Source organism: Cebus imitator, unplaced genomic scaffold, assembly GCF_001604975.1.
Source record: "Cebus imitator isolate Cc_AM_T3 unplaced genomic scaffold, Cebus_imitator-1.0 Scaffold358, whole genome shotgun sequence".
NCBI classification, from domain to species: domain Eukaryota; kingdom Metazoa; phylum Chordata; class Mammalia; order Primates; family Cebidae; genus Cebus; species Cebus imitator.
The window spans coordinates 963,818-980,589 of record NW_016107673.1 but is presented as its reverse complement, the minus strand read 5'-3'; the positions used below and the strand labels follow the sequence as shown (position 1 = coordinate 980,589).

The window sequence follows — 16,772 nt, the reverse complement described above, 5'->3', positions numbered from 1 at the left end:
TTTTGGAGACAGAGTCTCACTCTGTCACCCAGGCTGGAGTGTAATGGTGCGATCTCAGCTCCCTGCAATCTCTGCCTCCCAGGTTCAAGCGATTCTCCTGCCTCAGCCTCCTGAGTAGCTGCAATTACAGATGCCTGCCACCACGCCCGACTAATTTTTGTATTTTTAGTAAAGACGGGGTTTACCATATTGACCAGGCTGGTTTCGAACTCCTTACCTCAAGTGATCTGCCTGCCTTGGCCTCCCAAAGTACTGGGATTACAGGCGTGTGCTACCACACCTGGTCTTTTTTTTTTTTTATATATATGTTTTTTTAAGACAGAGTCTTGCTCTGTCTCCCAGGCTGGAGTGCAGTGGTACCATCTGTAACCTTCGCCTCCTGGATTCAAGCGATTCTCCCACCTCAGCCTCCTGAGTAGCTGGGATTACAGGCGTGTGCCACCATGCCCGGCTAATTTTTTGTACTTTTAGTAGAGACAGGGTTTCACCATGTTAGCCAGGCTGGTCTCAAATTCCTGACCTCAGGTGATCCGCCTGCCTTGGCCCCGCATAGTGCTGGGATTACAAGCATGAGCCACTGCACCTGGCCTTAAAATTTTTTTGTAGAGGCTAGGTCTCTCTTTGTTGCCTGGGCTGGTCTTCAACTTGTGGGCTCAAGGAATCCTCCCACTTCAACTTCCCAAAGTATTGGGATTACAGGTGTGAACCATTGCACCTAGCCTGGCTCTGCTTTATTGCTCATGCTATAACCATGACCAAAAATGCTTTACATGTCTAATGGTTCATAAATATATACAGTACATGTATACTCTTTAAACAGATATCTTTTGTGTATTTACTGTGTGTCAGATGCTTCGGATTTTAAGATGAAAGCACAGTTTTTTTTTATCTTTAAATGGATACTATTTAGTAAGGGAAAAGATAGAACAGAAATTTTAATACAGTTGGCCCTCTGTATTCATGAATTCTCTATTCACAGATTCAACCAACCACAGATAAAAAAATACTAAGGGAAAAGAAATTCCAGAAAATTCCAAAAAAGCAAAACTTGAATTTGTATGAGCTGAGTGCTACATTGAATCTATGTGAATGAAGTGATATGTAGGCATTGTATTAGATATTACAATTAACCTAGAGATGATTTAAGTATACGTGAAGATGTGTGTAGGTTATATGCAGACAGTATGCTATTTAATATAATGAACTTGAGTGTCTGAGGATTGTGGGAGTGTGGATGAGGGTCCTGGAACCAATCCCCTGCAGATACCAAATGATGACTCTATACATAGATCCTTCTATAGGAAAGAGAGAAGGTTGCCAATCAAGGGCTAATGCTAGTGGAAGAGATTCTGGTAGGGAGTCAGAGTTTGGAAAAGCATTCAAAAAAAAAAATTGTGTTTGTGCTAAATGGTGGAAAATGGGTAGGGATTGGTCAGGTGAATATATGAGAGTTGGGGGGGGAAGGGGAAGTAAGAGAAGACCTTCTAGACAGAGGGAAATAAAGAGAACTGGCCAGATTTAAGGGATATTAGTTAGAGTCAACAGAATTTGGGGACTGATTGGATACAGGAGAGAAGTTGGAAAAGTGATAAGTCTAAGGTAATGGACAAGTTTTCTAGTTATGAAGACCAAGTAGGTGATGCTGTTATTAGTGATTCTGAGAGTATATACGTATAGGTTTTTTAAGACAGGCAGAAGTCTAGCGAGCCTTTGGGAACATTTGTCTCGGATCCAGAGAGACACTGAGGCTACATATAAACACTTAGGAGTGATTGTCATCTAGACAGTAATTGGAAATCATTTAAGGGAATGAGCTCACACTAAGGAGGAAATATAGCAGGCGTTTCAGACTGGTGACCTTCTAGTGAACAGAATCTCTAGGTTTGTTTTTTAAGTTTTTGAATTATTTGCCATCTAAAAATTTTACATAAAAATATAAATCCCAGACTTTTCATGAAAAAACAAAATCAGAATGCTTGATAGAAAATAGCTGGCATGGAGTGGTACACTTCCTCTTTAGGTGCATGCACCTTCCAGTTTGCCATAATCTCTGCTACTTCTTATATATTATAATGTTTCTTGCCTGACCCATGTAGTGTTTAAATTCACAAAGTTTGGTATTATGTGACCAAAAGAGTTTTAAGAATGGAACCCTGGAGTGAGTAGTAGAGAGGGTAAGTCGTGGAGAAGGAGGCTCCACTGACAGAATGATATATCGGAAGCCAAGAGGAGAAAAATTGTTTTGGGGGGTTTTGTATGTGTTTTTTCTTATTTAGAGATAGGATCTCATTCTGCCACTCAGGGTAAAATGTGGTGGTACAATCTTAGCTTATTACAGCTTCAAATCCATAGGCTCAAGCAATTCTCCCACCTCAGCCTTTGGAGTAGCTAGGACAACAGGTGCCTACCACCATGCCTGGTTAATTTATTATTATTATTATTATTATTATTATTATTTGTAGAGATAGGGTCTTGCTATGTTGCCCAGACTGGCTTTGAATGCCTGGCCTCAAGTGATCCTCCCACCTCAGCCTCCCAAATCACTGAGATTGTAAGCATGAGCCATCATGCCTCAGCCTGAGAGTTTTAAGAATGAGAGAATGGTCAGCTGCATCAAAAACTAGAGAAGTAGGAATACTAAAACACACCATTAGATTTGACACTAGATCAATAGTGAGAGCAGTTTTAATATAGTAATGAGCTTGCTAAGTGAATGGAAGCAAGAAGTTAAAGCTAGCAAGTATGGCCTACTGTAAAAAGGTCTCTGGTAGGGAAGAGAAGAGGGTGGTAGCTCTTCTGTGTTTATTCATCTCTCATACCTTCCATTACTTTGCATATCTGTTTGAAATCAGATTTCATCAGCAAATTTACTGTGTAGCCTCTCTGGTTTCTTTAAAGTTAAAGTGGCTGGGAAGTGGGAAGGATGGTCTTCAATGACAAGAAGGAGGACTGCATGGAGTAAGCATTGGGGAAGAAAAGGATTTGAGAGTGTCAAAGAAAAAATATCATTTTTATATAGGGAATGACAAATTTGTTTTTAGTAACATGATTTTAGAAATGGGGTTGGGAAGACCTGTGGCAGGCGGATCAAATTATGAGACTTGTGTATACTTTGTAAGAGATGGTGATCGTTTAGTAGTGTAATCTAAAGCATGCAGTGAGATGGAGAGAACTGACCAGATTTCAGAGATGTTTACAAGATATTTCTAAGTTAGAGTCAAAAAGATAGGACAGAGTTCATGTTTACTTTATTAGTGCATTTTACCAACATGTGGTACAATTTATGGTGATCAGTAGATGTTTTTCAGAATGAATGAATGAATATCTTTTATTGTGTTATCAGAATTTCCTTTCATCCCTTTGAAGCTTTTTAACTTTTTGGAGTTACCTTTTCGGGGTATACCTTTTTGCTGAACTCTCAGAGTACTTTTCAGTCAGTCTTAAATATTTAATTTACTAGGTCTAATCTTTTTTTTTTTTTTTGAGACGGAGTCTTGCTCTGTTTCCCAGGCTGGAGTGCAATAGCGTGATCTTGGCTCACCACAACCTCCGCCAGCCGAGTTCAAGCAATTTTGCTGCCTCAGCCTCCTGAGTAGCTGGGATTACAGGCATGTGCCACCATGCCCAGCTAATTTTTGTATTTTTAGTTGAGACAGGGTTTCACCATGTTGGTCAGGTTGGTCTCAAACTCCTAACCTCATGATCCACCCGCCTTGGCTTCCCAAAGTGCTGGGATTACAGGCGTAAGCCACCGTGTTCAGCCTCTAATCATTTTTTTGAAAAAAACTATTATTAATTTTAAAATGTATGTTCATGGCCTGGTGTGGCGGCTCACACCTGTAATCCTGGCACTTTGGTAGGTCAAGGCAGGTGGATCTCTTGAGGTCACGAGTTCAAGACCAGCCTTGCCAACATGGTAAAACTGCGTGTCTACTAAAGTTACAAAAAGAAATTAGCCAGGCATGGTGGCGCATGCCTGTATTTCCAGCTACTCTGGAGGCTGAGGCAGGAGAATCACTTGAACCCAGGAGGCAGAGGTTGAAGTGAGCCGAGATCTCGCCACTATACTCCAGCCTGGGTGACAAAGTGAGACTCTGTCTCACAAAAAAAAAAAAAAAAAAAAAAAAAAAAAAAAAAAAAAGTCACCTCCTGTTTCTGTTGATTTACAGCTAGTTCTTGCCTGTTGGTTGACTCAAGTCCGTGGTAGCTATTTCTAAAAGAAGTGGTTACTACAACAATTTAAGCATCTGTGGGATGTTTGGGTTTAGCAAATGAACATAGTAGCAGTGGTCATTGTAGTAAATGTGCATCAGAAATGCATCACAGTGATCTATCGTGTGCCTCTATCATAGTAGCATTTCACTTTTCTCCTTTTAACCCTACCCAAATACATACTCTATCTTTATGATATGGCAAGGAACTACCATGTTGAATACCTACTGTTTGCTAGACATAGTAGTATGCATTTTATGTACATTACCACATTGAATTTTTCTATCAGTTACATTTACATCAGGAAAATTACTTTCAAATGAATAAATTTATTCATGATCATAGTCAAGTAGTGGCTGAACTGGGATTTTTGGCTCAGATTATTGTTCCCCAAAGGCAAGTTTTTTTTTTTTTTTTTTTTTTTTTTTTTTCTTTTTTTTTTTTTTTTTTTTTACAGTACACATATATACACATACATATGCATATGTATTAGTACATATTTCACCATTAGTTCATATCTCAAAAAATATTTATTTTGCCATACTCTATTTTATTTGAATATTCCCCACCTTCAGCAACTATTTTTCCTTTTATTAGAGGTTTTCTCATATAAATTTACTTGTAATACACACAGCTTTTATTGTTTAATTGTGTGTGTGTGTGTGTGTGTGTGTGTGAGATGCAGTCTCATTCTGTCGCCCAGGCTGGAGTGCAGTGACATTATCTGGGCTCACTGTAACCTCCGCCTTCTGGGTTCAAGCAATTCTCCTGCCTCAGCCTCCCAAGTAGCTGAGATTACACACACCTACCATGATACCTAGCTAATTTGTGTATTTTTGGTAAAGACAGGGTTTCACCATGTCAGCCAGGCTGGTCTCAAACTCCTGACCTCAAGTGTTCCTCCCGCCTCGGCCTCCCAAAGTGCTGGGATTACAGGTGTGAGCTACTGTGCCTGGCCCTGTTTAATAACATTTTGATTTGAGGTACTTTGAGGCAGTTTTTATAAAAGTAAGGAAAATAAACTTATACATTATTGGTTTCTGTTTCTCAGGTTTTGATGGACATGTTTGATCAAGATGACATAGGTTTGGTTTCTCTCTGTGAAGATGAACCTAGTTCTTCTGGTGAATTAAACTACTATGATCTTGTCAGAACTGAAATTGCGGAAGAAAGGCAGTATCTACGGGAATTAAATATGATCATAAAAGTGTTTCGAGAAGCCTTTCTTTCTGATAGAAAGCTGTTTAAACCTTCTGTAAGTACCATTTTGGGTTTGAAATTCTGTGTACCCCAAAAAATAAAACCAGTTTAAAATCATAAATAGTAACTTTTTTTTTTTTTGAGATGGTGTCTTGCTCTGTCGACCAGGCTGGAGCGCAGTGCTGCTATCTGAGGTCACTGCAGCCTCTTTCTCCTAGGTTCAAGCAATTCCTACCTCAGCCTCCTGAGTGGCTGGGATTAGATGCGTGCACCACCACACTCGACTAATTTTTTTATATTTTTAGTAGAGATGGGGTTTCTCCATGTTGGCCAGGCTACTCTCAAACTGCTGACCTCAATTGATCTGCCTGCCCTGGCCTCCCAGAGTGCTAGGATTACAGGTGTGAGCCACTGTACCCAGCCCATAAATAGTAACTTTAAATACTTTATAAGTACATAAAAAATACTTTTATGTATTTGTGGGTTTTACAAACATGTGAATTGTTACACTAATATAATAAGTGCAGTGTTAATGGAAATTAGATACAAAATTAGAAAGAGATTTATACTGGGTTGAAATCATTTTCCGCCATGCAGTATCTGATATTCATTTGGAGGTGGTGAAAAGAGATTTATACTGGGGTGAAGTCATTTTCTGCTATGCAGTATCTGATATTCATTTGGAGGTGGTGAAAAAGATACATGGTCTAGGAAAGAAAGACTTCTTCATTTTTCTGTCTTTTGATAAGTACCTTAAGGCAGTAGTTTAAAGTTTTAGTTTGTAGCTCGGAATACATAGGATTGAAAAAAAAAAGTTTTAACAGTGGAATTTTTAAAAATAAAAGTTTATGCAAAATGCTGTGTTTAACAAACAAAAAAGGTTTTTTTTTTTCTTTCCTTTATCACGTGATTTATTTTTTCATGTCTGTGTGTTTGGCCCACACTTTAAAAATAATTAGCCTTGGCCAGGCACAGTGCTTATGCCTATAATCCCAGCTGCTTTGGGAACCTGAGGATTGCTTGAGGCCAATAATTTGAGACCAGCCTGGGTAACAGAGCGAGATGTGGTCTCTACAAAAAATTTTAAAACTTAGCTGGGCATGGTGGCACATGCCTGTAGTCCCAGCTGTCGGGGAGGCTGACGTGAGGATTGCTTGAGCCAGTAATTCGAGACTACAGTGAGCCATGGTCATGCTACTGCACTTCAGCCTGGGCAACAGATCAAGGCCTCATCTCAAAAAAAGATACTCAGCCTTATCTTATTTATCTTGTACCTCTTAACTTTCTCCACAAAATAACTGTAACATGGGTAAATAAGAGTGATACTCAGACACAGGTGGCTGAGTAATTTAAAGTCAGGAACAGATTTAGCTTTTCTCATTCTTTTTCAAAAGAATGAGTTTAAATGATAATCTAAAGTGTTTTAGTTGGCCATTACTTTTTTCTTTTGAATATATGTTTAGTTCAACAATGTATAATTCCCTCTGGGCATGCTATCATAAGTAGTCAGAACTTTATGTTTTTCAAAGTACTGTTCTATTTTATTTGACCCTTATAACAATCCTGAGGGATAGATTGGGCAGATGTTATCATCTCTACTTTACTTGTAAGGAGATTGAGCTTTTTTTTGTAACTATAGATGGGAGTCTCACTATGTTGTTCAGGCTGATCTTGAACTCCTGGGCTTAAGCAATCCTCCTCCTCAGCCCCTCAGAGTGCTAAGGTTACAGGCTTGAGCCGCTGTGCCCAGGTGGAAATTAACATCTTAATCAAGTTAGTTATAGAGCCTGATCTTGAATTTGGCTTCTTTTCTACCACTTTATAATTGGATTTTGTCTCTAGTGGTATGAAGAATAAAAACCTAACAAATATTGCCAACTAATGTTATCTTTGTCTTTTCTGTATCCCATCAGTTTTCATTCCTCAGTAATTAATTTTTATGGGTCTCTTTTCAGTGGATTAGTGCAAATATGACAGACAATTTCTATTCTAATACTAAAGGGCCAGATGGAAGAGAGAATCCCTTTTTTCTCTATCTCTGTATCTACTATAAATTTTTTTAACATTAAGTAAAATATAAACTTTTGAGGTAAAGACTATCTAAAATCAGAGCAGAGTACTTTGCAAATATTAGTTAAAGAAGTGAATGACTTAAAAATGATCTTGTTACTCCTTTTGCTCCTCATCCTGTGTTTTCAAAAAGCTCACATTTCTGGAGGGCCTAATATTTGCCAGGAGCATTTCATAGAAATAATCTAATTTAATCTAAGAACCCTATGAGCGGGTATTAGCAGACCAAATGTGTGACAAGGGGGAAATTACTTAACTGCTCTATGCCTCTGTTTCCTCATTTGTCAAATGAGGGTGATGATAGTACCTATCTAATAAGGATATTAGGTTATTATATTTCAAGTGCTTGGAAGAGTGCCTAGAATATAATGTACCCAAGAAATGGCTAGCTATTATTGTCCTTTCATTCCTAATCCAAGGTCATTCATCTGGCACATTGTAAAAGGAAAAAACAGTTTTTCCTTTCTTATCTTTTTTTTTTTTTGAGATGGAGTCTTGCTCTGTCTCCCAGGCTGGAGTGCATTGGCATAATCCTGGCTCACTGCAACCTCTACCTCCCAGGTTCAAGCAATTCTTCTGTCTCACCCTCCCGAGTACCTGGGATTACGGGTGTGCACCACCATGACTGGGTAACTTTTGTATTTTTTAGCAGAGATGGGGTTTCACCTTGTTGGTCTGGCTGGTCTGGAACTCCTGGCTTCAGGTGATCCACCCACCTAGGCCTCCCCAAAGTTCTGGGATTACAGGTGTGAGCCACTGCACCCAGCCTCCTCTCTAATCTTCACACTCATCACAGAACACTTCTGTGACAAGATATGTGAGGATTTTTTGCTCCTACACCAAAGTAATTCTCCATTGGACACCCAACTATGTGTCCTATAATTCAGCTCAATTTTGACATTATTTACTTGGAAATAGTGTTCGATCTCACAGATTAAGGACTCAGTCCCAACACTACTGTCTCCCACTTCAGGTGCCAATTGAAAATCCCAGGTTGTGAACTGTGCTTCTGACTGATCAGTTGTAAATTGGAGTTCCCATGACCTCCTTCTTGGGTTCCATTAATTTGGTGGAACAGCTCACAGAAATCAGGGAAACACATTTACAAGTTTATTATGAAGGATTTTACAAAGGATACAGATGAGGCTGGGCGTGGTGACTCACATCTGTAATTCTAGCACTTTGGGAGGCCGAGGCAGGCAGATCTTGAGTTCAGGAGTTCAAGACCAGCCTGGCCAACATAGAGAAACCCAACTCTACTAAAAATCCAAAAAAATTAGCTGGGCATGGTGGTGGGTGCCTATAACCCTAGCTACTTGGGAGGCTGAGGCAAGGAGAATCGCTTTGAACCTGGGAGGCAGAGGTTGCAGTGAGCCGAGATTGTACCACTACACTCCAGCCTGGGCAACAGCGTGAGACACTGTCTCCAAAAAAAAAAAAAAAAAAAAAAAAAAAAAAAAAAAAAAAAAAAAAAAAAAAAAAAAAAAAAAAAAAAAAAAAAAAAAACACCAAACATACAAAACTAAACTAAAACCAAAGGATACAGATGAAGAGATGGACAGGGGAAGGTATAGGGGCACGGAGTTTCCAAACCCTCTCTGGGCAGGACACCCTCCTAGCACCTCCGTAAGGTCAGCAACCAGGAAGCTCATCAAGAGTTTTTGTGGAGCTTGATCTCTAGCCTCTTGCCCCTGCTTTTTTCTTTTCTTTTTTCTTTTTTTCAGACAGGGTCTGGCTCTGTTGCCCAGGCTTAAGTGCATCTTGGCCCACCATAACCTGTGCTTCCTGGGCTCAAGCGATCATCTTGCTTCAGCCTCCTGAGTAGCTGGGACTACAGGCACATGTCACCCCACCCAACTAATTTTTGTATTTTTTGTTTTTGCCATATTGCCCAGGCTCTTCCCCCAACTATTTAGAGGTCAGTGGGTGGGGCTGAAATTTCCAGCCCTCTGATCCTTTTTATTTTTCTTATGAGTCAGTTTGGTTTCAAGTAACCCTCCAATCCTCCTAATCATCTGGTCTTTTTGATGACTGGCCCTATCATGAGGTTATCTAGGGGCCTACCGTAAGTAACCTCATTAGCTTAAACTCAATATTTATCAGAGGGGCTCATTATGAATAACAAAAGACATTATTATCACTCAGGATATTCCTAGCATGTTAGTGGGGCTCTAAGGTAGGAACCAGGGACAAAGACCAAATATGTTTCATATTATACCACGTGGTGGAGCCAGGATCCAAGCTCAGGTCTGTTAGGTTCCAAAGTCCATGATGTTTCCATTATAAGATGCCAGAGTGAATAATAGTTGGCCATAACCTGGATGGTCAGTCATATGATATGTTTGGGTTCAGAGGGCTTGAACCTGTCTTATCCGAGATATACAGCTATGTGCCACATACGATGTTTTAGTCAGTGATATACTATATATATATCCATATATATGACAGTAATCCTGTAAGATTATACTATAATTTTACTATACTTTTTCTATATTTATTTATGTTTAGATACACAGATACTTACCATTGTGTTATAATTATCTACAGTATTCAGTACAACATGCTGTACAGGTTTGTAACCTAGGAGCAACAGGGTTTCTCATATAGCCTAAGTGTTGTAGTATATCATCTAGGTTTGCATAGGTACACACCATGATATTTGCACAATGACAAAATCACCTAACAGTACATTTTTCAGAACACATACCTGTCTTTAAATAGTGCATGGCTGTAATTCACAGATGGGAGCTTGGATGCAATCTGTAATTCCTTCTCAGATCCAGGAGTTGGGCCCCAAATTGTGAAACCAGATTGTAACAAGATTAGGTGTTATCTTCATTCTGATCCCAGCTCTTATCATTAACCTGTAAGACTACATAGCCTAAGCTGTAAGTAAAACCTAGGGCTCTGTAAGATCTTGATCAAGACTTTTAGCATCTTAGCCAGTTTTTTTTTTTTTTTTTTTTTTTTTTTTTTTTTTTTTGATGCAAAGTCTGGCTCAGCCACTCAGGCTGGAATGCAGTGGCACAATCTCAGCTCATTGCAACTACCGTCTCCCGGATTCAAACAATTCTCCCATCTCAGCGTCCCGAGTAGCTGGGATTATAGGCACCCGCCATCATGCCTGGCTAATTTTTGTATTTTAATAGAGACGGGGTTTCACCATGTTGGCCAGGCTAGTCTTGAACTCCTGGCCTCAGGTGATTCACCCACCTCAGCTTCCTGAAGTGCTAGGATTACAGGCGTGAGCCACTATGCCTGTCTATCTTAGCCAGTTTTAAAACACTCAAATGCTGGAATTATTCATGTAAAAAGTAGTTTAGAATCATCCACAGTAAGAGGTTTTAGATTTAACAAAACTATCCAGAATCTATATTTTGCAGTATTTTTACTGTCTGTAATCCAAGAGATTTTTTAAATTCTCTTCCTATTCATGATTGATTTTTATTGTCTTAGAATATATTGGTTTGAGATTGAATTAAGATATACCCCTAACTCTTATATTGCTTTTTTTTTGTACAAGCAGATCTCTTTATTCTAAAGTATGTTGACCTCTCCAACCCAAGTTAAAAGAGTACACACTATGATTCCGTCTTTTAATATATTAACACCAAGATGTACATGTTTGAAAATGGTTGGAGGTTTATACTGGAATAATGCGTACTAAACCATTAATAGTTTCTACCTCTGAGGACATGGGTATGGGGGGGGCATGAGAGTAAACATTCATATTTTGTTCTTTGTCTTGTGTTTGAATCTTTTATAATGAGAATGCATTCACGTGTAGTAACTTTTATTTTACAAAGAATGAGTTTTCCTAAGAGCAGAATGCAAAAATTCTGCTATAGCTTGTTGACATTTAATGTAAATATATTGCTTTATATAATGTGCAAATTGTTCCAAAGTTATAATAATAGATTTAATCATGCTCTCAATAAAGGATTTGCTAAAGAAATTCTACAGTTTATTCCATAGATTTAAAAACATGGAGAAAACAAATAACACCCATAAATTAAATGACATATTTGGTGTAAGACAGGCAAGCCCCAAAATTGGGTTTTAGCTCGGGACAGTTCTTGGCTTTGTCCAGGAAAGAAGTCAAAGGCATGACAATGGTAGGAACCTCTGCTGAAGCACAGTGTACAGCAGCAGCAGCAGTACTGTTTCTTGTGGAGCTGGGCTACTCCAAAGCACTATAGGCCACTCCAGTGTGCCTAGAGTAGCCTATAGTGCTTTTTATATTTAGTAAATTATAAGCAGAATTCTCAGTCTTATATTTCTCAACCTTTCCTTCTCTTTTTTCAGGATATTGAAAAGATTTTTAGTAACATTTCAGATATACATGAATTGACTGTGAAACTTTTAGGTTTGATTGAAGACACAGTTGAAATGACTGATGAAAGCAGTCCTCATCCCTTAGCTGGCAGCTGTTTTGAAGATTTGGCAGAAGTAAGTTTACAAAACTACTTTATATTCTCATTAAAGTCCTAAATGCTGTAGTAAGAAATTTAGAGACCAGCCTTGGCAACACAGTGAGACTTCATTTCCATTAAAAAATTTTTTAAAATAGCCAGGCATGGTAGTGCCCATCTGTGGTCCCAGTGACTCAGGAGGCTATGGTAGGAGGATTGCTTGAGGCCAGGAAGTCAGGCTCATGATTGTGTCACTGTACTCCATCCTGGGTGACAGAGTGAGACCCTATCTCAAAAACAAAACAAAACAAAAAATTTAAAGATATTCTTTATGAAAATTTGAAGATGCCACTAGCCATTATAAAAATATATTTAAGATTTAACCAATAACAAAGTAAGATCACGTTGCCTATATAGTGACACTTTCTTTATAGTGTATTTACGGCAATATTTATAGTGAAAGTTTATGTAGTAGAGTAGAAACATTTAGGAATTTTTTTATTTGTTAGGTATGTTCAAGATGAAGGAAGATACATTTTATTGACCATAGGTCTTTACCTTCTGTGGATTTTAAACTTAAAGTTGGAAAGTTTATATTATTTTAATGTTTTTAAGTTTATATTATTATTATATTTTTAAATTTATTATTTATTTTTATATTTTATAAAATATATTTTTAAGTTTATATTTTAAGTTTATATTATTTTAATGTTTTTCAAAGTAAAAATCATTTTGTTGTCTTTTAAATGACTATAGAAGTAATGTAGCTCATTGTAAAAAATATTCAGAAAAATAGAGATACATAAATTAGATTTTACAACACCCAGAGATAACTTGTCCTTATAAATATTTTTCTGTGCATACATACAAACCTATGTGTGTTTGCAAAAATAGGATCCTACTATTTTATAACTTCGTGTTTTTACTCTGTGTATCGTAAACATTGTCCATGTTAATGTATATACTTCAACACAGTTTTTAAGTACAAATAATGAGATGTTTTATGGAGACACCATAATATATTTTAACTATTATCCATAAGGTTGTAGAGTTTTTTCCTTTTTTTTTTTTGTTAACAACACAGCAACAAACATACTTGCACTATGCCCTGATATTCTAATCATTTTTAAGGATATATTCCTAGAAGTGGAATTTTAGTGCTAAAGACTAGGTAGGCATATTTTTAGAACTTCGAAATATTTTGCCATGTTCACTTCCAGGTAAGTTCCAGTGAAAGCTTCGTTCTTTCTCCACCCCTCCCCTTCACTAACTCTGGATATTACCTCATTCTTATTCTTCTGTCAAAAATTTTTTTGTTTTCATATCTGGTTCTGTAGGTATCCCATTTTTGCCAGTCTAACAGGAAAAGAAATCTATCTTTCTTTCTTCTCCTCTTCTTTGCTTTTTTCTTTTCTTTTCTTTTCATCTCCCTCTGTCTTTGCTTTTGAGATGGTGTCTCACTCTGTTGCCCAAGCTGGAATATAGTGGCATAATCATAGCTCACTGTAACCTTAAACTCCTGGGATTAAGTGATCCTCCTGCCTAAGCCTCTTCAGTAGCTGTGCCATAATGCCTGGCTAATTTTTTTAAAAAATTGTTTTTTTAAGAAACAGAGTCTTGCTATGTTGCCCAGACTGGTCTCGAGCCCCTGGGCTCAAGTGGTTCCCTTTCCTCGACCTCCCAAAGCCCTGGGGTTATAGATGTAAGCCACCTTGGTTTCCTTTATTTTTATTTTCTTAAACTAATGATGTTGAACATCTTTTCATGCTCATCGGCCATTTTTGTTTCTTTTGGAAAACAGAGCTTTCAAAGTGTGGTCTTTAGATTTCATTTAAAAATTTTTCCTAGTTTTATAATGTCTGCCAATATTTTTCTGAAAATATAGGTCACCTATATTACATCCACTTTGTAGACAAAGAAACTAATAGTATAGAAGTATTCAGTTACTGATGTCTAATCAAAATATTCAGACTTGGTTCTTTTTTTTTTCCAGTACCCTGCAAAGCTGCAGAAAAAGTTTGATGTTGTTTTATTAATTTTTTAGAGGTAGGTGTCTGTTTTGCCCAGGCTGGACTTGAACCCATGAGCTCAGGCAGTTCTCTTGCCTCAGCCTCCTGAGTAGCTGAGATTATAGGCGCATGCCAACTGTGCCTGTCTCAGCCTTGGTTCTTTTTTTTTTTTTTAAGTAGAGATGTGGTCTCACTATGTTGCCTGTACTGGTTTTGAACTCGTGGCCTCAGCAGTCTTCCTACCTTGGCCTCCAAAAATGATGGGATTATAGGCATGAGCCCATGCCTAGCTATTAGCTTTGACTCTTAATAGACTGTTTTTTGGGGGTTTTTTTTTGAGATAGAGCCTCACTCTGTTGCCCAGGCTGGAGTGCAGTGGTGTGATTTCGGCTCACTTCGACTTCCACCTCCCAGGTTCAAGCCATTCTCCTCCCTCAGCCTCCTGAGTAGCTGGGATTACAGGTGCGTGCCACCACGCCCAGCTAATTTTTGTATTTTTAGTAGAGACGGGGTTTTGCCATGTTGGTCAGGCTGGTCTTGAACTCCTGACCTTGTGATCCGCCTGCCTCAGCCTCCCAAAGTGCTGCGATTACAGGCGGGAGCCACCATGCCTTGCCTAGAATGTGTTTTATATTATGATAATTTGTGTTCTGGTTGCTTACTGTACTCCTAAAGGTATGGTTCTAAAAATATTGTATCATTTTTTAATTTTAATTTAATTTTTAAATTTTGGTTATAGGTATATAATATTAAATGTGCCATTTTAGCCATTTTTATGTGTTATAATTCAGTAGCATTAAATTTACAATATTGTACAATCATTATCGCTATCTGTTTCTAACTTTTTCGTCATGCTAAACAGAAACCCCACCCAATGAGCAGTAACCCCTTTTTTCTCCCAACTCCTGGTAACCTCTAATCTACTTTCTGGCTCCATGAATTTTAGCCATTTCAGATTAGTGGAACTATATAGCATTTTTCCTTTGTGTCTACTTACTTAGCGTAACGTTTTCAAGGTTCATTCATAGCATAGCATATGTTAGAACTTTATCTCTTTCTATGGTTGAGTAATCTGTTGCATGTCTATACTTCTTTATTCGTTTGCTGATGGACACTTGGATTGCTTCCACCTTTTGGCTATTATGAATAATGCTGCAATGTTTTCATTTCTTTTGGGTATACACCTAGGCTTGGAATTGCTGAGTTCATATGGTAATGCTGTGTTTCACTTTTTGAGGAACTGCCAAATTGTTTTACATGGGGGTGAACCATTTTACATTCCCACTAGCAATGCATAAGTGTTCTAATTTCTCTGCATCCTTGCCAAAACTGTACTTGTGTATTTTCCCCCAAAAAACAAACTATATTTAAAAAATGCTTGTTTTAAAAATACAAAAATAAAACAAATCTCTTAGGGCTAACTAGACATTGGGGTTATTGATTATTATGAAATAATAGGAATTTAAATATAGACATTGGCAAGCTATGAACAGTTTCTGCTTTTTTTTTTTTTTACTGTATTTTATCTTTGCTTTCTTTTTCTAATTTTGGAAACTGTAGAGTAGATGTAAAACAGGTATCATCACATTTTCCTTCTTTTGAAAATATCCTAGGCTGGCCACAGTGGCTCACGCCTGTATTAATCCTAGCACTTTGAGAGGCCAAGGCAGGAGGATCCCTTGAACCTAGAAGTTTGAGACCAGCCTGAGCAACATGGTAAAACCTTCTCCCTACAAAAAATTAGCCAGGCATGGTAGAGCACGCCTGTAATCCCAGCTACTTGGGAGAATGAGGTGGGAGGATCATCTGAGCTCAGGAAGTCAAGACTGCAGTGCCGAGATTGCACCTGGGTGACAGAGTGAGAAACCCTGTCTTAGAAAAAGAAAAGAAAATGAAATATAAATATAAACTCCTTTGGGAGGCTAAGGCGGGAGGATCACGAGGTCAGGAGATTGAGACCATCTTGGCTAACATGGTGAAATCCTGTCTCTACTAAAAATACAAAAAATTAGCCAGGCATGGTGGCACACACCTGTAGTCATAGCTACTCAGGAGGCTGAGGCAGGAGAATTGCTTGAACCTGTGAGGCGGAGGTTGCAGTGAGATGAGATTGCACCACTGCACTCCAGCCTGGGCAATAGAGCAAGACTCCGTCTCAAAAATAAAAAATAGATAAATGAATAAATTTAAAAAAAAAACAAACTCATTTTGTAAGCATAGCAGAATTTTAAATCCCAGCCTTCATAGTAGCTTTTTCATTTACTGAAAAAAATGTGCATAAGCATTACAAAAAAAATTTTTTTAAGAGACAGCATCTGTCTATTTTGTGCAGGCTGTTCTTGAACTCCTAGCCTCAATCGATCCTCCTGCCTCAGCTTCCCAAGTAGCTGGTATTACAGGCGCAAGCCACCATACCTGCCTTGCATAGCATTTTACTATTTGATACTTGTAATTACAAGGTCAGTGACCTATTTTAAGAATCTGTAGCCTCTTATTATTTATTGTTAAAGGTCACACTTACATTTTAAAAAAATGTACTAGTTGCAGCCATAGTTATTGTTTGTCCTTGGAGAAGTAGTAAAAAGTGATGAAATGTAGTTGAGGACTTGAATAAAAATTTGCCATTAAGGCCTGGCATGGTGGCTCATACCTGTAATCTCCTCTTAGGGAGGCCGAGACAGGTTAATCTCATGAGCCCAGGAGTTTGAAACAAAACCAGCCTGGGTAACATGGCAAGATCCCATCTCTACAAAAAAATACAGATATTCGCCAGGCATGGTGGTGCACCTGTAGTCCTAGCTACTCAGGAGGCTGAGGTGGGGCGATTGCTTGAGTGTAGGAGTGAGGCTACAGTGAGCTGTGATCGTGC

At 38.3% G+C, this 16,772-nt stretch overlaps 1 protein-coding gene across 2 annotated transcripts in view; it reads left to right on the top strand.

Annotated features, from left to right (window-relative positions):
• Window positions 1–16,772, top strand: part of SOS2 (SOS Ras/Rho guanine nucleotide exchange factor 2) — a 118,946-nt gene that overhangs the window by 49,313 nt on the left and 52,861 nt on the right. For both annotated transcript variants that reach the window (XM_017506729.2, XM_017506730.2), the window contains exons 5-6: window positions 5,264–5,467; window positions 11,788–11,931. In XM_017506729.2, coding sequence (XP_017362218.1) covers window positions 5,264–5,467; window positions 11,788–11,931 — 348 coding nt within the window. The remainder of the gene's footprint in view (window positions 1–5,263; window positions 5,468–11,787; window positions 11,932–16,772) is intronic.